The sequence below is a fragment of the Gymnoscopelus microlampas genome, assembly GCF_963454915.1.
Source record: "Gymnoscopelus microlampas genome assembly, chromosome: 12".
NCBI lineage: Eukaryota > Metazoa > Chordata > Actinopteri > Myctophiformes > Myctophidae > Gymnoscopelus > Gymnoscopelus microlampas.
In genome coordinates this window covers 39,917,652-39,939,583 of record NC_139949.1, presented here as the reverse complement: position 1 = coordinate 39,939,583, position 21,932 = coordinate 39,917,652, and the positions used below count along the sequence as shown (strand labels likewise).

The following is a 21,932-nucleotide window of genomic DNA, read 5'->3' as shown; positions in this document are numbered from 1 at the left end:
GAGTCAAATCTGAATCAGGGGGACTTATGCTATGCTATCACTCTTCAGCGGGGCTGGATCCTGGTGATAAAAGTGTCATGCCTCCAGAGCTGCCACTCAGAGAAGAAGCACACAGACTCCAGTTTTGCAGAGCATCAAGTGCATCTCAAGCACACAAGCAGCCGTATGCTACAGTATGTTGTTTCCCCCGGGATAGGGGAAGAGAGCACTTGCTTTTGTTAACTCAACGTCCTTAAATCACTTGACAACAAGACAGCTGTGCCACAACTGCCAACACAGTGAAGCCTTCGTGAGTTGTTCCGTGATGGATGGAACTGTTTATCATGTGAAGCAAAACGAGTGATCTCGTCCCCCTGTTTCAGCCAAGCCAGGCCAAGTCTTCCCCAGCCATCCTGGGGAAAACTATTTTGCCAAACGTGACATGACAAAGCACAACAAAATCTGGCTACAGGCCAGTACTTCAGATGCATAAATGTTGCATGTAGAGTGGATAGAAGGCCTGTTAGATATATTGGCACTGATGTAGTTGGTCTGTGTAGGAAGTATGGTTCAAGTGTCTCCACAATTAGCGGCGTGAAGACTTATGCACGGCTGTTGTTGTTGTGTTGTGTCAGCGGCAACAACCTTTGCGCCTCAGCCACAGCTCAAGTTCCGGCATATAAAAAAACCTGTTTATGTTAATCATCTGTAGAAAACCTTCGGAGACTGTGTGTGTGTTCTCTGCCACAACCATGCTGCTTGGGAGTGCGTGCGTGAGCCGCTAACCACTTAAGCTCTCTGTTTTGCAGTGTTGCGCAGCAGAAATAGCCGATATACAAGCTCACAATCCGTTGCGATGCCTTGTGAGCTTGTAGATCTGCTATTTTTAAAACATTCCAAAATAGGGATGCCAGGTTGAAAGTTGTTAAACTGTAAGCTGTGCATAGGTGCATGTCTATGTTTATGCTAGTGAATGGGGCTTTGTGTGTCTGTGTGTGGTCTCTGGGTATAGGGTTGGTGCTGCTGAGAAATAAAAAATAAAACAAAAAACTGAATGAAAAGACGACAGCGAGTCTAAGTAGATTATGGGCGCTGGATGGTGTCTGGACAAATGTTACGTTTCTATTCGATCAGCAGACCCTAAAAGAGGAACTAAGGGATTGTAAAGGTGACCTGGCGCTTCATATTACGCTGGCCTGCACTGGGTATCAGACATAGACAAGAGCGCGCGTGTGTGGGTGTGTGTGGGCCGGGGGGCACAGTTGACAGTTGCACGTGCACACAGATACGCACATGCAGGCACACATGGTCACACACTGACACAATGACACATCCAGAAATCGCAGCTATAGGCAAGTGAATGAAGGAAAGCCAAAAGTGGTTAAAATGTGGAGCACCGGCAACAAGCAGGGGATTAATACACACACACACACACACACACACACACACACACACACACACACACACACACACACACACACACACACACACACACACACACACATGTACTGTATACCCCCCACACACACAGTTCCTGTGTGGAGATCTCGTAGACAAAAGCTTTGACTTTAAGTAACACAATCTCACTGAACCATTTATACAAAAGCACTGTGTGTGTATATGTGTGTGTGTGTGTGTGTGTGTGTGTGTGTGTGTGTGTGTGTGTGTGTGTGTGTGTGTGTGTGTGTGTGTGTGTGTGTGTGTGTGTGTGTGTGTGTGTGTGTGTGTGTGTGTGTGTGTGTGTGTGTGTGCGTGTGTGTGCGCGTGTGTGTGTGTTCAGTGATCTCCCAATTTAGATTCTTTGAACGTCTTGGGCCTCAGGACTTTGGCTTGGCAGCAAGACAATGGCCACACTGGGGCACTTCCCAGCACACCCTGGAATGCGTGTGTGTGTGTGTGTGTGTGTGTGTGCGTGCGTGCGTGCGTGCGGGTGGGTGTGTGCGTGAGAGAGAGAGAGAGAGAGAGAGAGAGAGAGAGAGAGAGAGAGAGAGAGAGAGAGAGAGAGAGAGAGAGAGAGAGAGAGAGAGAGAGAGAGAGAGAGAGAGAGAGAGAGAGAGAGAGAGGGGGGGGGATATTCAGTCTTGGCTTGCTGTGACAGGAACACCCAAAACTACTAGATGCATGCAAATGTACAGTTCATTCAAGCGTTACTCGATGTACTACTGTATGTCTTTGTACTGTAAGTGTGTGTGTGTGTGTGTGTGTGTGTGTGTGTGTGCGTGCGTGCGTGCGTGCGCGCGTGCCTGCGTGCGCTTACTTGCCAGCCTGAAGTTAGCGGCTTCTGCATGCGTGCACATTTGTGTGTGTGTGCACATGCATCAGACTCACTGTTCTCCTCTTCGTCACCCCCCACTCTCTCTGTGTGGGGCGGATTGGTGGGAGAGATTAGGTGGTTTTAAACCTGTAGCTCTCAGAGAAAAAAATACACTCCTGATGTCACCATAGATTTGACTCAGCTTCACTAGAGACAGCACAGACCTGCCACCGACAGGCCAACACACCTCCAGAGACCTCTGGCAGTGACACACACACACACACACACACACACACACACACACACACACACACACACACACACACACACACACACACACATATGCTTGCACACACACACATATGCTTGCACACTCACACAATATGAGCTCTTGGTAGTACAGATTTAAATACTGTAGCACATTTTTATTGGTACATGCATGAAGTTTAACTGTTAAATTCTCGCTTATTTCCTGTGACCTCTCCATACAGCCAGATACCCCTGCACATCTCGCCTCAACAGTCAAGCCACACACAGTAGTATTAGTCCTATTTAACCATGACAAAAAACGCCACAATCATTCCAGCCTACTTTCTTTATTGTATACTGTACATGTGTTCTGAAAGAGCAAACTATGCTTTTGCCCATGACACCAAGTTTTGGAATGCTTGATTAATTACAATGGGATTAAGTGGGAATTAAGTCTTTGTGCTCTTATTCTGTGTCGCTGACTTTTGAATAACTGCCCTCAGAGCAGCAAATGAATGTTGTTGTTGTTGTATGTATATCATTTAAGCTGCCCTGAGAGCAGCATTGATAAAGTGCCCTCAGAGCAGCAAATTAACATTGTTGCATCTATATACCTGTAGAAGGCTATAAGCTGCCCTGAGACCAGTATTGAGACACTGCCCTGAGAGCAGCATATTAACATTGTTGCATTTACGTATATACCTGTAGACTCTAGAGGGCTATAAGCTGCCCTGACACCACCATTGAGAAACTGCCCTCAGCGCACCAAATTAATGTTGTTGTATGTACAGTATATCATTTAAGCTGCCCTGAGAGCAGCATTGCGAAACTGCCCTCAGAGCAGCAAATTAACATTGTTGCATCTATATACCTGTAGAAGGCTATAAGCTGCCCTGAGACCAGCATTGAGACACTGCCCTGAGAGCAGCATTGAGAAAGTGCCCTGAGAGCAGCATATTAACATTGTTGCATTTATATACCTGTAGAGGGCTATAAGCTGCCCTGAGACCACCATTGAGAAACTGCCCTCAGCACAGCAAATTAATGTTGTTGTATGTACAGTATATCATTTAAGCTGCCCTGAGAGCAGCATTGAGAAACTGCCCTCAGAGTAGCAAATTAACATTGTTGCATCTATATACCTTAGAAGGCTATAAGCTGCCTTGACACCAGCATTGAGAAAGTGCCTGAGAGCAGCAAATGAACATTGTTGCATATATATACCTATAGAAGATTACAAGCTGCCCTGAGACCAGCATTGAGAAACTGGCCTCAGAGCAGCAAATTAATGTTGTTGTATGTATATCATTTAAGCTGCCCTGAGAGCAGCATTGAAAAAGTGCCCTGAGAGCAGCAAATTAACATTGTTGCATATATATACCTGTAGAGGGCTTTTTTTACTTTTTCTCCTTTGTACATAATAGTGTTTTGTATTTGTTGATGACATGTATTTGTTTAAAACCATTTGTGGGGTCTTGTACATCCTTAGTAGGCCCAATGACGTGAAGTATAATCGACTATATAATAATAAGACAGTGGATATAATTGATATATACTGTGTGTGTGTGTGTGTGTGTGTGTGTATGTGTGTGTGTGTGTGTGTGTGTGTGTGTGTGTGTGTGTGTGTGTGTGTGTGTGTGTGTGTGTGTGTGTGTGTGTGTGTGTGTGTGTGTGTTGCGCCTACTATGTAAGCCAAGGGATAATTATTGCCGTGCCTTCGCCTCGGTGTTTAATAATCATCCTGTCGGGTGTTATTTCTCAACAACTACCAGCGCAGCAACATTTATCCCACTTATTACACGGCTACTTAATAAACAAATAAATAAATTCACCCAAAAGTAACAACAAAACAAAGTATTTCCTAGGGTAATGAAAGTATTCCGCAACACTTACACAGTCGCCTCGGAAAACAAGGAAGTGTTGATCAAATAGAATCAATTTTCAGTTATTGCATCGTCTATTTCTCGCTTCAAATATTTTCAAAAACATTCTTGAGAGCAATGTTTAGTAAAAATAAAATGTGTGTGTTTGTTTACATGGCTGTCAAGTTGGATACAAGCAGTGCAGCAGGTGCTCTGAGCCTTTGATTAGGCAGCGGTCTGTCATTGAGCACATCGGTCATTAATCAGAAATACCACACCACTGAATTCAGCGATTGACCAATCAGAATCAAGCATTCAACCAAGCCGTGTAATAAATTAAATTAGTCTGGTTTAAGAATCGTCCCATTGATAGTTGCTGTGCTGAGTATGCTAAACCTCTCTCCCCCGCCCCTTCACCATGCAGGCGTGTGCAGTCGTTTCCCCACCGAGCCGAGCCGAGCCACACCGTGCCGTGTCTCCACCTCGGTCTACTCTGTGCTCTCCCCCGCACACACACACACTCACTGCCTCTACTCAGTCCGCTCAGCGCTGCTCCCCCTGACTGACTGACTGACTGACTGACTGTGTGTGTGAACCTCCGCCATGTTCTGAGAGGCAGGATGACAGCTGAACAGGTCGAGAAGGGACAGAAGGGCCACGATCTGTGACACGAACAACAACAATTAACCTCCGCCTGTCGGAGTGCGTATGACGGACGGATTTTGAGGCGACTGTACAAACCCGGTTAAGGTATTTGCTTTAGTCAGAGGACCGTAACCTTGCGGATTGACGAGAGAGAGAGAGAGAGAGAGAGAGCGAGCGAGCGAGCGAGAGAGAGCTCCGTGTCCGGATGTGCCACCAGCAATATTTGGTTTTCCTATGGCGTAGGCACCTTTTCTAAAAAGGCAAATATTTTTTATATATTTGGAGGGTCGGAGGAGGAGGCCCGTTAAAAAGGCCGAACATTGACTGTACGTGTTTTTTAATGGACATAATAATATTCGCATGGGAAACGACCAAGGAAATGATTGTGCAATAAGCAGAGGATACGTAACAGACGTAACAGACTCCCTGACTACCTCGGTGTTTTGACTGTGGAGTATTAAAGCAAGCAGCAACTAAACCAACCCGGGAATAAACTTGTGTTTATTAGCTCACTGTAACTTCAACGTCGACGTGGTGTTATAACAACAGGGTTCCGAGAGGAGAGGGAGACACAGACGGGGATATTTTTGCGTCCCTTTCTTGCCGTGAACCCCGCCAAGGACCCACACTACCTTCACCATGACGGGAAGCACCCCAGCGGATATGGTGAGAGAATGATACACTTGTCATCTAGTGCAGTGGTTCTCAACCTTTCATTCTGCGACCCCCCCCCCCCCCCCCCCCCAATAACCGTATTAGGACCGGGGATAATCAATAATCATGTTTGAACTGGGGACCCCCCCACCGGCCACCCTGACAAGCACTTGTAATCGTAGGAGTCGTAGGAGTTGAGGCATTACATTTAGTTTGACTTGGTTCCACAGATAAATATTGTGAAAATAGCTGATCTACCAGCAGATCAGCCATTTTCACAATCTTTCTTATATTATTTGATCATTTGGCCAATGTTTGACTAGTTTTTATAGAATCGTTTGATTACTTTTGACAATGTTATTTATTTATTTTATTTCAGAGGTATTAAAAAGGTACCTTAAATTGTCACTTTAGAAATTCTGCACATAGCCTGCAATACCCTTGTACATGAGAAAACAATGTTACAAATCATCTGGGGACCCACCTAAAATCATGTGGGGATCCCCCTGGGGGTCCCAACCCACTGGTTGAGAACCACTGATCTAGTGTAGAAGAAAGCACACCGTAGATTATGATGAGAGAGACAGAGTATGTGTTTCAAATATGATCACTTTCATCTACTGTAGAAACTATAAACACACCGTAGGATGAGAGAATGTCTTTTTAACATTTTCACTTTCATCTACAGTAGAGTACAGTAGCCTACACACACACACACACACACACACACACACACACACACACACACACACACACACACACACACACACACCGTAGGCTGCTGTTTTATTGCAGTTGGATCAAAATGCGGTCCGTACAAGTGGAGCAGTGTTTTATCTAGCGAACTACTTGCATTACATTAGCATTTAATTCCACATTGTTGTCACAGTGTGTAGCCCGATAAGGCTCCCTATTATCTGTGTTAAAAGGCACCGCCGATCATACAGATTATCAGATTAAAAGAGAACGGAAACACATGAAAAATAACGCACCTAGCGTGCACTGCATTCATCCTGCATCTGCTTGCTTGTGTGACGTTTCTTTCTAACCCCAGCAATGTCACGCCAAGCTTAAACATTGATTTCCACTGTCTGTGTGGTGGGGTCATTTATTACTAGGTTACCAAGCCTATGTATAGAAGGATAATCACATAATAGCCTGTGCACACTCCATCCACAGCTAAGATAGCCCTACCCTGTGTCTGTCCTCCTGTAGGCATCTCCGTGGATAACACTGGTTAATGATCCAACCAATGATGCCATGATTATTATGATGCACTTAGAATGTCACGAGGAAGTACGGGGGTGGACTGGACTGAATCCCAGGCAGTCCAGTCCAGAGTCCAGTGCGTTCTAGTTCTGGTGAAATCATCATGAGAAATCAACCCTTCACTTTCCGACAATCCCATGAACTGAATTTCCCACCTTTACTTTATTCTAACCTGCAAAAGTTGTGCAAGTATATCCATATTATACTGGATATACATTTATATTTTTTTCACACAGGGGATGGCAGCCGTATCTTAACATATTATACAAACATTGCATATGACTGATATATTGTAGTTGTATATTGTAGTATGGTGGCATTATAATTGCCCTCTATTAGAAACAGTTACTATAAAACATGGTGGTATCCTCAGAGGCTCCTGTCATTCCGGAAACTCACTTTTCATCCCCATACGTCAAACCCATGGCCTACGAAGTGTTGCACTTCGAATGGGGATTGGGGTTCATCTACATTCAATGCAGCAGTAGCGCAGCAGAGGGACGATTCCACGGACATGGAAGCCTTAAAAAAAGTTCCTGTCTGCAGAAATCATTAGAACAAATGTCTCTCTATAGGGCTCCACTTAATTCCTGTTCATGAAGCCAGCCACATCCCACTAAAGCCAGATTTATTGTTCGTCTTACGATGATGTTGTCTGCTGAAAATAGCTATTCAGATATTTTCGGCGTGTGTCAACGTCGTACACTGTGACTGGAGCATAAATTAAAGCATGAGCCGGTTCAGTGGGGAAATTCTCGTTAGCCTTAACTAGACTCATTATAAGTGGCTGAGTTCAACAGTGGACATGCATTCTCCTCCATCTCTCCCTCCTTTCTCTCTCTCTCCCCCCGTCTCTTTCCGCTCTGTATTTTCTGAAAGAGTGCATGTACACACCACTTCTAGAGGTTGTATAGAGTAGGAAGGCGAGTTGGAGGATAGGGGAATGCTGATGCGAATGTTGTGGGTGAATGAATCTGAGAGAGAGGAGAAGGAGTCGTTCTCTGAAGTATGGAGGATGGGTTTTTTTTCAGTTTAAGGGGGAAAAGAGAGAGAGAGAGAGAGAGCATGGACAGGAGCGAATGAAGGAGAGAGGGGGAGAACGGTGAGCAGCGGAGGCAGGCACTGAGAGGGCAAATTGCCTCCCTCTAGGCAGGCCTCAGAAGTGCTGACAGGGTCAGATCTGGTCCCCATGGCAACGCTGTGACGCCTGGCTCCCAGGTCTGTCCGCCTCTCTGTGAGAATGTGTGTATAATGGTGGGGGCAGGGAGATGTATGTAGGTGAGTGAGTGAGAAAGCGATAGACTACTAGACTTGGAAGAGAGAAGGAGAGAGTCCGTACTGTTTAGTCATGAAGACAAAACAGTTGACAAATAAAAGTACCTTGGTTTCTGATAAGCCAACCCCCCCCCCCCCCCCACACACACACACACACACACACACACACACACACACGCGCGCACAGCAGGACCCCCTTGAAAATTAGATGCTGCGTCTCAAGGGTCCTATCCTGCTAATGAATAAAAATGTCTCTCTTTCTCTCTCACTCTCAGGCACACATGCATGCATGCACACACACACATGCTCTCACATGCTCTCACACATGAAGTACATACAAAAGCACATAAGTGCACAAGGAGTGGGTTCTCAGGAAGTGGGAACATTACCGTGTGTGTGTGTGTGTGTGTGTGTGTGTGTGTGCGCGTGTGTGTGTGTGCGTGCGTGCGTGCGTGCGTGCGTGTGTCTTTTTGCAGTATGACTTTAAGTGTAAGCAGATATCCTATATTTCTGAGTGACACAGCTTAATTTCTTAACTAGGTATACTGTACATGTATCGATTACAGGTATTACCTAAGCTTTTCATATTAACAGTGAGGTACAGTGTTACGCACACGCACACCCACACACACACACACACACACACACACACACACACACACACACACACACACACACACACACACACACACACACACACACACACACACACACACACACACACTGTGGGTAGTATTGAAACACCTCATCTTACTGTGTGGTACACAGAGCATGTGCTAATTTGCGTGGGAGGTAGCAATCACGACCCCCCGTTCAACAGGGCTATATTTATCTGCATAAGACGAGGAGTTATTATGGAGAAACTCTTGAAGCACAGGTAAAGCACAGGCCTAGATGTGTATTGATTATTTTTTGCATTTGTTCACGAATCACGATTATGTAATGCGTGAAGAGATGTAATTCCTTTTGAAAGCGGCTGCCTCTGTCACGGCGCAGTTAGAACGAGGACCGCAGTCTGCAGAAGTCAGAAGCATCTGAGTCATCCTCCTCCCTGAATATAGTTATACCTGCTGTATATTCCATTCTATTCTAACGGCATGTACTGACTAACTAACTAACTAACACGGGGGTCTTCAACAGGGGGTCCGGGACCCCTAGGGGGTCCTCGGAGCTACTATAGGGGGTCCGCCAAATCTTTGTGTGATAGGATTTAGTTTTTTTTACATTAACCACTTGAACCCTAGAATTCCTTTTCTGAGGGGAACATTAGCCGAAAATAGCAGATTTACAAGCTCTCAACGCCTCGCAGTAGATCGGCTATTTTTGGCAAATAGGCTATAGGTGTAGAGGGAAAAAAGACCAGACTAAGTAAAAAAACAACTTCTGTAACTTGTGTAATCTGAAACACAATTTTATACAATATAGAGGGGGTCCCTGCTTCATCTCTCTCTCAGCTAGGGTGTCCTTGGCCTGAAAACGTTGAAGACCCCTGAACTAACACAAATAATTGAGCCCTAAAAGTCCTCTTATTCTTGGAGTTTTGTGATATGCAGTCGAAACTTAATTACCGTCGTATCGCTGTGCTTGTGTGTTTCAAAAGCATTTTCATCTGGGACATGTTGTCTACTAGTTCTCAAAGGGTTAGGCTCAGCTCACCACACATTATAGAGACCGCAGGAAGGGGTGAAAGGCCAGGGTCAGAGGTGAGGGGGGGGGGGGGGGGTCCGTGGGGGTCGGAAAAGAAAACAGAAGAAAGGGTTGAGGACATGGCTTGCTATGCCTACATAGTTACAGAGGAGAGGGATGCAGTCACTCGTGAGTGGGATTGTAAGGGGGGTGGGATGGGGGTTGATATGACACACCCAGAGAATATGTAGAGAAGATAAATAGATAGAGTCAGACAAGGGAGGGATGGAGACTGAAGAGAAGAGGACAAACGGTAACGATTGACCGTTGCCAGTTGGGTGAAGTGTGCTGATGATGAATGTGTGTTTGGCACCGGCGGCATGTGTCTGAGTCACAGAACAAGATTACATCATTCGACCGGCCCACAGGAACTGATTTATCGACTGTGACACTGTCACATGTTACCAAGGCCTCAGGTTCAGTGTTGACGGATTTTGCGAGAGAAACAAGCGGCTAGGTCTACTAAAAACAAAGCTATAAAAAAAAAGCGATTGGGCCGCATGATCTGATCACACACACACACAGGGGGTGGGGTCCTCAGCAAAATGAGTTAATGTATCAAAATCTGTTTAATCACTGAAACGCCGACATAACCTTTATAATACATCTACAAGCTCGCAACTACGAGCTTTTAGATCCGCTATTTAAAAAAAACTTAAATCTTGACAAAAATGTGACCTATTTGGAATATTTGTTAAACATTTTGACAATACAGATCTTGTATGGGGTTCCCTGTCCCTGACAAAAAATATTTTCAAATGGGGGTTTGCGGACATTATGAAATGTTGGACAACCAATAAGGAAGCCCAAATAAGCAACTATACTTTAGAAACAAGCCAAAAAAAACCCCCCGCAACTACCAATATTTATAAGCGACTTCACAGAAAAACAAGCCCAAATTTGCTTATATTAAGCAGAATTGGCAACACTGCTCAGGTTGCCAGGAAGCAAACAGGGCTGGCGTGGCTCTACTTGGCTTCGTTGTCAAGCAACTCGGGTTGTTATTATTAACAATGTCCACACGTCGATGTTTGGTCTTTCTTGCCCCATGAAAGCTATCATTCAACTCTAATGATGAAATGAAAGTCAAGTAAGTGAAATGCATTGTAGCTAAGGCATCATTAGTGACAAGAGGTAGGTCCACTTTCCAAAGCACATGTTGAGATAATTGAATGGAAACTGAATCGACGGCGGTCGCAAAAGATCGAAATGTCTCTCGCGGCTGTAATGCCGTGATCAGAGAATCTGTAGCTGTAACAGGCTCGGTGAGAGCATGCTGCTGTCCCTCTGTGTGAAACAAAGATTGTGAGTGTTGCAGAATGGATATTGACCATTGCGGGTCTGAATGGAGCTATTGTCATTGTCCTGTTGAAGCAGTCCTCTGAGGGGTGATATTGATACATCTCTGTGATGCCAAGGGGAAAGCTGAATTAGGACCTCTCCAATGCATCGATTGCTTATGTAACTCTGTATGTGCAGTTGTGTATGTTTGCATTTTTGTGTGTGTGTTTATGCATGCGTTGCATGTGTCTTTGTGCTACGCCATATATTTATTTCCTCCCCCCAGTCTCTTTGACAGGGAAAGGCTGTGCACTTGTCATGTTCTCATTTCTCACACGACTTTATAACACTAATAAAACGATGTAATGAGAGTTCACAATTTTCCTTCAAACAAATGCTCTTAAAGAGTATTTGATGGCTTTTCATAGACCAAAATGACTAGCACAGTAGTCTACATAGACGTTTCCAGTTTAGCATTAGAATTAAGAATACATTGGAAGAAGGTGTTCATCGCTCCCAAAATGTTGTAAGAAAAACTGAAAAACGCATCTGATTTTTAAGTAACTTGTAAACACGTAGGCCTGTCAGCTAGGCCTGACAGGGTCTAGGAACATATGTTATTGTAAAGGAATTAAAGGGGTTTGTGGGCACTTTTATAATGACAAACGGGTTAGCGCCAAACCGGCCACTACTTCCGCTAAGTGTTATTATGGTCTAAGTAAGGCCAGTAAATAGTGGACATAGAGAGATGGGATGAAGTGACACGGGTCAAGAAACTGAATATAACATGACACCACAATGAGGCCTATGCCTACATGTTACATGCACTGATTGTCGGATCAGTCCCAACAATAATTCATATTTACCAGTATACCCTGGTGTAGATCACACACTCAGTGCTTATTGTTGAGCTGTGATTTTGTGCACCGACAGAGCCAATAATAAGACGTATGTTGACTATTGACAACTTTTGGAGTGGGTGGTTAGAGAGACCGCCCCGTAATCGGAAAGCCACAGGTTTGATCCCTGTAACTATGACAGACAATCAGCAATCTGTTCTGTTGATATCACAATGACAGTGAGTCACTACCTGCTCATTCACTGCCTGTCTGTCTGGGTAAAGGTGTGTGTGCTCAATTACTGACATTAACATGCCCCGTGAAGACAAGTCTTTTACTTTTATGCCCCGTGTAATAACTGCATAGGCTAAGTATAGAATATGAAATAAGTAAATGGTTAGTGTGAGTAATGCCTTCAGAGCTGATGCTCTCTTAGCTAGTAGCTATCGTCTAGATGCGTTTGACTTGAACCACTTGAACTCTAGCGTCCCTGTTCTCTGGCGAACATTCTATGAAAATAGATCTACAAGCTCACAGGGGGAAAAAAGGAGCAGATCTAGCACAAAGCCCTGGGGTTAATGTCTTGTTTTTTTATGTGTATTATGTATGGACACAAACGCTGGTGTAGTACATTGTGTGCCGGCATATGGTTATGTATGTGTGAACATGTACTGTATATAAATGAAAGAAACCAACCAACCAGCCAATGCCCCAACCTGTTCTTCCTGTTAGCTGTTCCGTGTTGCTGTGTGCTTAGCCTTAGCCAACGTCACAACAAAACAACACCCTGTGTTCTCACTCTGCTTTACTCCAGAACACAATACAGACTAGAATCGAGTCAAAAGACCATTGTGTGCACGCAGTGGAATTGTGCCACTGTTCTCGGCACCGTGCCATCCTGTGCCCCATATTTCACCGTTGGCTGCCTGTAGAGTGAAACGCGCTGACTTGAGAGACGGCTAGAAACTATTAGTGAGCAATGACCGGAAGAAATAGCCCACCTGATGGCCTGTATAACATATAGAGCTGTTCTCAATGTTCAGTCAAACGTTCATGACAGAATCGCGTGGCTCTCCCTGGGATCAAACCTGTGACATCACAGTTGAAGGACAGTCTCCTTTAGGATCACCCTGCCACGCAGTTTCCAGTAGTGGTGGAAAACGTACTCACATGTTCTACTTAAGTAAAAGTATCAATACTGCAACGTAGAAATACTCTTGTTACAAGTAAACGGCCCGTGTTCAAAATGTTACTTAATGTTAACGAAAGTATTGGCATCAAAATATACTTAAAGTACCAAAAGTAAAAGTACTAAAATGTTTGAAAATAGCAGATCTACAAGCTCACAACGCGTCGCGATATGACGCGTTGTGAGCTTGTAGATAGGTTATTTTCAAATAGCCTAAATATAAAACAGGGCTAAAGTTGTTAATGTATGTTTTATAATATAACAATTTATATCTGCAAAGTAACTAATAACTAAAGTTTTCAAATCATTGCAGTGGAGTAAAAGTACAATATTTGCCTCTGAAATGTAGTGGAGTAGAAGTAAAAGTGTTGAACATTGGAAATACTCCAGTAAAAGTAAATGTACCTCAAAATTGTACGGTACTTGAGTAAATGTACTTAGTTACTTTACACCACTGGTTTCCAGGTGTCTTTTCTATCTTGTCCCATGTGCTGCTGCTTAGAGGGCTAAAAGAACAGCTAAGCCACACAGGAAAAACGCCACATATTGTTTGGGGGAAGGCTAAGACAAAGGCTCATCCATATCATGTGCACAGTGACAGCTACAGTAGGAGCGAGACGTTTATCGATTTTCGTGATATGACTGAATTATGAAAGTCGATTATGATTGTATTTGATTCATGTTCTGCTAACATCCATTGTCAGAAGTCATAACCCGTGCATGCAAAAGTATAGATCAGGGGTCTTCAACAGGGGGTCCGGGACCCCTAGGGGGTCCTCAGAGTTACTACAGGGGGTCCGCCAAATCTTTGTGTGATATGATTTTTTTTTTTTACCTTAACCACTTGAACCTTAGCATCCCTTTTCTGAGGAGAACTTTAGCCAAAAAAGAGGTATAGGTGTAGAGGGAAAAAAGAGCAGACCAAGTAAACAAAAAAAGTTAAATCTGAAACACAATTTTTATACAATATAGAGGGGGTCCCTGCTTCATCTCTCTCTCAGCTAGGGGGTCCTTGGGCTGAAAACGTTGAAGACCCCTGGTATAGATGATTCTAATTTGATATGTTATTAGAGACGGAGTCAAGGAGTTGAGCGACCTTACATAGAAAGTGACCCCAAATCACCCAAACAAACACATAGGCAAGTCTTCTTGATTTATCGACTTGATTTTACTTTTGGCCTAAAAATATTTGTTATATTTGTAATGTATGATAGCCCAGAGGGCAACACGTTAAAGTGATGAATGTGCATGAGTTGTCAGTTTCATGCACTTAAATACAGTGTACAACTATGTATACATACTGTACATCGAAAAAAGAAAAACAACAACCTATATCCATAGCACATGGACTCAATCGTGGACATGGACTCAATCAGCAGATCTACACGCTTCATGCCACGTTGTGAGCTTGTAGATCTGCTATTTTCACTACTTCTTAAACCTTTCTTTAAATGTATTTAGGGAAATTGTTAGTTCTTTTCATTTTATTTATGAAATACTTCTGAAAAACATTGGAATTGATGAAAATGTGTGATTTTTTTGTTTAAACATTTTTCAGTCTTTTGAAATAATATTTCTTTTTAAATGTAGAAAAAAGGGGATATTAACCTGCGACCCATAAAAATTGGTCCGCGACCCACAAATGGGTCCCCGACCCAGTGTTTGTGAAACAGTGTTTTACAAGACACTCTCCTCTGTAATCATAAACTATTAAAGGTATCACAGCTTCAGTCTTGGGATCATGATGTAAAATAGATTGACACTGAAGGAATGTGCTCAAAAGAAACGCGTCAGCGTTTTTTGCCTTTAAGAACATGTTGTGTGCTCAGTGGAGGGGGGGGGGGTGGGGTGTGTGGGGTGGAGACAGACCAGCTCCATAAAGAAGCCATTCAGCTGCGCTGGAAACAATTTGCAACAGAGGAACACGTTTATATTAACCCTTTGAGGCCGGGAAGGGAACGCATGTGTGTCATTTTAAGATTTCTTTGGCTATTCAAAAATAGCAGATCTACAAACTCATAGCGCGGCACCGAGTGCCGCGCTATGAGTTTGTAGATCTGCTATTTTTTTGAAAAATCATGAAAATGTGTGCAAATCTTTGAATATATATGTTTTTTCAAAGCAAACATTTGTAACTCAAATCTTTGCTTCTGGGGTATTCTACAAATGTCTTCTAAATCCTAACAGTTTTTTGAAAAAACATATTTGCTATAATATCAGCGGTTCTCAAAAAACTATATAGCCGTGGACCCCCCCATCTCAAAATGTTTTGTTCCAGGGACCCCCAGAAGTTGTAAGAGGGTCAAAAATGTTCGCTTTTCAAAATATATATTCAAAGATTTGCACACATTTTCACAAGTTTTTTTTCTCCAATAATAGCAGATCTAAAAGCTCATAGCGCTGCACTCTATGAGCTTGTATATCTGCTATTTTTGAATAGCCAAAGAAATCTTAAAATGACACAGATGCGTTCCCGGTCTTAAAGGGTTAAAGCTACTGTATGCTAGCATACTGAGTGTCTCTGTGTGCATGCACACGTTCTCACCGCGACAGCCACCGACCAGTATAGAATACCTCTCCACGGCACGCATTGTAAAACGTTGTGGCAGACTGCCGCAAAATCGCTAAAGTAATTAAAAAAATAAAATCTATTCCTGCATCAAGGGGCTGTCCACACCAAGCACCATAACACTACAATAACTATACCTATATCTATCTATGTTGTTCACCACTGTCATCATCGTTATGGTTGTGGTGTGGACTCTATACCGTCCACTTGAGTTAGAGAAAACAATAAATGACCAAAGTCATAATAAAGCCGCATACGGCAGGCTTTTTTTGCCCCAATCTTTTCATAGACCTGATTACTTGTTTTTTGGATTGCTTGTTTCTCTCGCCAAACCTGGCGACGCAGATTAACGCTCTAATGTTGTTTATATAAGTGGTGGCAACATTTTGTGACACCACACGGGTCTTCCCAACAATAGCTAAGATTGAAGTCAGTGTGAACATGGCCAAATAATAATAACTTAATAGCCAAACTAGGTCTAATGAAGCACGCTAGCATTTAGGCTAACCCTCCTGCCTGAAGCTCTCTCCCTTTCTCTCTCTCTGCTGCAAAGAAGGAGAGGCGGGTGCTGCAAAGCGCCGTCTCCCCATTGGCTTAAAGGGGGGAAGTGTGAAGGACAGCCAGGACAGCCAATGACAAATAGGTGTCAAAGGAGGAGAGGCGGGTGCTGCAAAGGACCGTCTCCCCATTGGCGGGAAGTGTGAAGGACAGCCAGGACAGCCAATGACACTTAGGTGTCACTCAGGTGTCGGACTAGGACTAGTGCTGTCTGTAGAGCCGCTAGCTTTCAGCATGCGGCTAAAAATTGCAAAGCTATATATTTATAGTTATTGCGCTTGGTGTGTGGGACAGCCAGTAAGCACAGACATAATTAAGAGGGTCAGATTGAGTCTCTCTGAGGGTCCCAGACCGAGAGAGAGAGAGAGAGAGAGAGCTTGGCACAGCAGCCACAATAACAGTCAGCCAAAGGTCACTCACGGCTGATCAGCTGGATGTCAACAGTGGGATCAGCGTGGGCCTCTCCAGTCCTCATACGCAATCCCGTAAGTCCCTGTCTACAGTACACTGGTCAAGGACAGGCAGGCAGTGGGGTGGCCATATAGCCTCCTTAACCCTTTAAGACCGGCGGGAACGCATCTGTGTCATTTTAAGATTTCTTTGGCGCTATAGAAATAGCAGATATACAAGCTCGTAGCGCGGCACCGAGTGCGATTAAAAAAAAAGACAATTAAAATGTTTACATTAATTTTCCTGCCATTGACGAGATTTCTCGTTTTTCTCCGCATGGCTCAGCCAGCCGTCGACGAGAAAAACAAGATTTTTCTTTTTGCTTTTTAAATTTTAAGATAACGCGATGCGAAGATTTTCTGCTCCATTCACTTCAATGTTAAAAAATAAACTGAGACAAAATTCACATTTTACCTATTTTTGCAATGTTATTCTATGGCAGGGAAGGGGGTAGATTGTGTATATACTCTGGCAGTTAAAGAGTTAAAGCTGCAATCTTTAACTAACTTTGTACCCTGGATTCGAACCCGGGTCTCTTCAGAGTATCATAACAGAGTGAACCTTGATGGAGAGACAGACGCTGTAGTAGAATATCAAGAAGACAAGTCGTCCTACATTGCTGTACCAGAGGCGTTGCTTTATTGCACACAGATCCGGTGTAGCTTGGAGGCAAAGATTATAGGAGTGAACGACGTCAAGGATGGAGTGAGAGAGAGAGAGAGAGAGAGAGAGAGGATGAGGGATAGAGAGAGTTCAGGCCACCGGCGAGTTAAAAGATGAAGCTCAGAGACAAGACAGCCAGAGAGGGGAATAGGAAAGGGTGTGCGCGTGTGTGTGTGTGTGGGTGCGTGCGTGCGTGCGTGCATGTGTAGTACTACGTACGTGCGTGTGTGAGTGAAGGAGAACTGGAGAGGGAGCAGAGCAGAGCTGGCCTTCATGCAGTCTTGCACACATTTGCCATTGTGCACTGGATTCTACAAATGAGACTAGGAATATTCCTAATGAAGCCTACAGTATGTGAAAGTATGTACAGCAGTGGTTCTCAAACCTTTACGTGCCAAGGACCCCCAAATAGACACTTATTAGACCGTGGACCCCCATTTGAAAAGATAAGCCAGGGACCCCCATAATAGAAGATTTTTACGGCTCTCTAGCAGTGATTACAACCATTTTAATTTCAAGGACCCCCAGTTTGACATGCATTAGGCTACGGACCCCCATTTAATGGCATGTATGTCTCTGGGACCCCAATTCATATTGTAAAATCAATGTTAATTTAACTCTGAGAGTGTACAAATGGAACCAAATGGACCCGTTAGGGTCCATTTGGTTCCATTTGTACACTCTCAGAGTTACAGACCCATAAGGGTCCATTTGGTCCCTGTCCATCATTTAGCTGGGGACCCCCTGGAACCCCCTCAAGTACCCCTGGGGGTCCCCGGACCCCACTTTGAGAACCAATGATGTACAGTACGTGTGTGTGTGTGCGTGCGTGCGTGTGAGACCACCTCTTTAAATGGGTGAGCATTAATGAAGCGTTGGAGAAGAATGACTGAGGGGTTTCCCATCCATATCCATTTTGATCAGGTTCATGCTAATGAGGAAGTTTTTTGCTGTATCTCAAGGAGAGTGGCAGGCCCTTGCCCGCGGCTCTGCGCGCTGCAGGAGTTCACCTTGCACAGAGGAGAATGGTGCATGTCATCCTAAATAGACCCGCAGATTTATTACATGTTTTCAGCAAGTGAACCCCCCACCCCTCCCAGGAGTCGTTGGAATAAATGTCATTACAAAATGGACCAAACCAAACCAAATCTAACTAAATAGATGTAACCACTTAAAGCCTGACACCGTTTTGCTGTGCAACACTGGTGTATAAATTAAAGGTAGGGTAAGTGATTTTCTTTGGTTAAAATAAGTGTTAAATAGCTCTATATTCTGATAGTACTCATTGCTATAGAGTGTTTGTTCAGTAAAAGGAGTCTCCTTGTCTCTCCAGCTCTTTATTAAACAGAAAATGTATTTTCGTTTCAGTTTCAGTTTCATTTCCAATTTTATCCAATCAGGATAGAGAACTCAATCAGGATAAGATTTAAGTGAAATTGGAAGTGATGACACTAAGAAAATGATCAGGCAAAATTGGAACTAGAACACTATAAAAATGAAGCTTAGAAATTGGTACTTTCTCCTGATTGGCTGAGATTTTGATACCTACCGGAAAATGTATTTTCTGTTTATTAAAGAGCTGGAGAGACGGGGAGACTCCTGTTACTGAACAAACACTCTATAGCAATGATTACTATCAGAATATAGTGCTTTAACCTTTTAACAAAATACTTTTTGTTTTAACCAAAAAATATCACTTACCCTACCTTTAAGCGTATAGGCCAAGGCAATTTTTTATAATGTCCGCCTGTAATAACATTCCAAAAATAGGGACGCCAGGTTAAGTTTTTTTTTTTTTTAAACATTTGCCCAAAATGTGGACGTCAGGGTTAATTACTGGTTAATTAGTCATGGTACACATTGGAAACGCATGGGAAAGGAGACAGGATGCTATAATGCATCACATTTGGGATTAGCGCCGCTGGGGCTGCAGGAACAACGGCACACACACGGCAGGCAGAGCAGGCATCCTGCTGAGTCTCCAGGACGTCCCACCCCGCCACCCCCCCCCCCCCCCCCCGGCTCTGGGACATTCTCTGCAAGCATGGCTCACCTTTCTCCCAAACAGAGACACATAACCAACCAAACCACACAAGGCTCTCTTCTCACTCTTACCCCATTAAGGTCTTCAGGTCTCAATGGGTTAACCCACATTAAGTCTTCTAAATCCTAACGCTGCGTTCACACGGGAAGATACAAAGATAAGTCTACCGTTCGTTTTCAATGGAAGCCAGCGATATGAATATTACGAAAGCTACATCCGACGTTTGTAGCTCCTACAAGAGATACAAAGCCACAAACTCAAGTTGTAGCTGGGTTCAGCTTCCAGATACAAAGATACAGAACTGCAAATGTAGCTCCGATGACGTCGACGACCGTGTTGAGCAACACAGATACAAAGCCACAAATATGCTGTGTACTTTTGTATCTTTGTATCTTTTTATCTGCCCGTGTGAACGCAGCATAATAACACTTTTCTGGAGAAAACACAACTGCTATATTATCAGCGGGGCTGTATTTGGCCCCAGAAGCAAAGATTTGAGTTAAAATGTTAACTCTGAAAAATTAAGCTTTGCAAAACTTTTCACGATTTTTCAAAAATAGTAGATCTATGAGCTCATATCTGCTATTTTTGAATAGCCAAAGTATAAAATAATAGTTTAAGTGGTTAAAATGATGTTGTACTATATAATGTGATGCTATATCAACTACTTTTGCTGGGTGACCCCCCTAAATCTAAAATGACACAAATGCTTTCCCGCATTGAATGGGTTAAATTCAGACACATCACTGTGTCTTCAGCCAAACAACGTTTAATTCTGCAAAGCGTCCACACTTTAAACACTACTTCAAACACTTTCCACCTGGCGTCCCTATTTTGGGGCGTTTCATTTGCAGGCAAAAAGAAATTCGAAGCCGTCCTACGACAACGTATAAAACAGGGCTTAACAAGCGGTTCGGTACCATGCAGAGTGTTTGATGAGCAGAAACTGCAGACAAAATGTGGAACTGTTTTAGAGGCACACACTGGATCCATTCCACTTTTTATAAACACTGGATGAAAAACATGCGGTAATGACCTTCTGGGTAATTGATATCTTGTGTCTTGGAATGAAACATCTTAAATATACTGTAGCAGGAATAGCGACCTGTGAGTCACTGAGTCAACTATGGTGGTATAGTTAGGGCTGTCACGGTTATGAGGTTTTACTTGACGATTACTTGTCATACAAACAATTGCGATTAACGATTTAATTGTGTGGCTTTTTAGGCCAGATATGTCAAAAGAAACGTAAATACACAAAGAAATGACTGACAATGAAAAATCAATAATGTCTCGTATTATGGCCAAAATACACCATATTTAATATTTGATACCTGAAATCTGTTACAAAATAGTGGAAATAGCTGATCTACAAGCTCACAACGTGTCACGTGTGATGCTGGTTTAAAGCTCCCAAACAATTCTCTTCAAAGATCATTGTCTAATGAAAAAATATATTTATTTTAGAGTGGCCACTGGCCAGTGTTGTTAACTGTGACAGTGCAGTGGTCTGTGCCAGGAGGCAAAACATTTTTAAAAGACCCTTGGTCAGGTTTGTTTGTTGCACACCGCAGTAGGAGGATAAATAACTCTTGGGTGAATTTCCATCAACTGGTTACAGATGTGAGCAGCTGGCTGTGTTTGTGCTCGCAAAGTGTTGTCTTGAATGAGGTAACAAGAAAATAATGTCTGCCTCGATAGGGGAGACATCAGCTTCAACTAATTACACAAGCAACAACAGGAAGGAATGGAGCCGAGGGGAGGAAGAAGGCAGAGGGGAGGCTGGGGACCCAATCAGGATCTCTATCGCAAACATCTTCCCATGCCAAAGCCCAGTGAGAAAGTATGCCCCCGATGACGTAACGAGACGGAGACATAAAGGCATAGCTGAGGGTTATCCCGCCAGGAGACGGAATGCGAAGCGGCAATATTTATAGCGACGGTATCACCAACAGTGTGTTGAAACAAGTTGTTTCATTGCGTATCCCCTCGGGGAGGTTCACCCGAGATGGGCTAGGAGTACAGGGGCAACCAGGAGTGGGGTGGCTAAAGAACACAGATAGAACCAAGAACCTTTTAATGCCCCACTTGTTCATACTACAGCGTCACACAAAGGCATCAAAATTTGCAGATCTACTTTTGCTATTTTTGAATTTTAATCCTGAAAAGTAACGTCACAATGTGGCGCTGTAAGCTTGTAGAATGTAGATCGGCTATTTTCGTTGTTTGTCGTAGGACAAAGCATATAGGCCGGCTTTACGTGCTTAACCCATTGATACCTGGAACGCTTCTGTGTCACTTTAGATGTCTTTGGCTATTCAAAAATAGCAGATATACAAGCTCATAGCGCGGCACCGAGTGCCGCGCTACGAGCTTGTAGATCTGCTATTTTTGAAAAATCGTGAAAAAGATTGCTTTATATTTTTTTCCGAAAAACTGTTAGGATTTAGATTTTTTTTTAAGTGG

At 43.5% G+C, this 21,932-nt stretch overlaps 1 protein-coding gene across 1 annotated transcript in view; it reads left to right on the top strand.

The window, feature by feature from the left end:
- The first annotated feature begins 4,810 nt into the window (after positions 1-4,810).
- Positions 4,811-21,932, top strand: part of ubl3a (ubiquitin-like 3a) — a 58,261-nt gene continuing 41,139 nt past the window's right edge. The window contains exon 1 of the mRNA XM_084073807.1: positions 4,811-5,655. Within this exon, the coding sequence (XP_083929933.1) occupies positions 5,629-5,655 (27 nt within the window). The 5' untranslated portion in view covers positions 4,811-5,628. The remainder of the gene's footprint in view (positions 5,656-21,932) is intronic.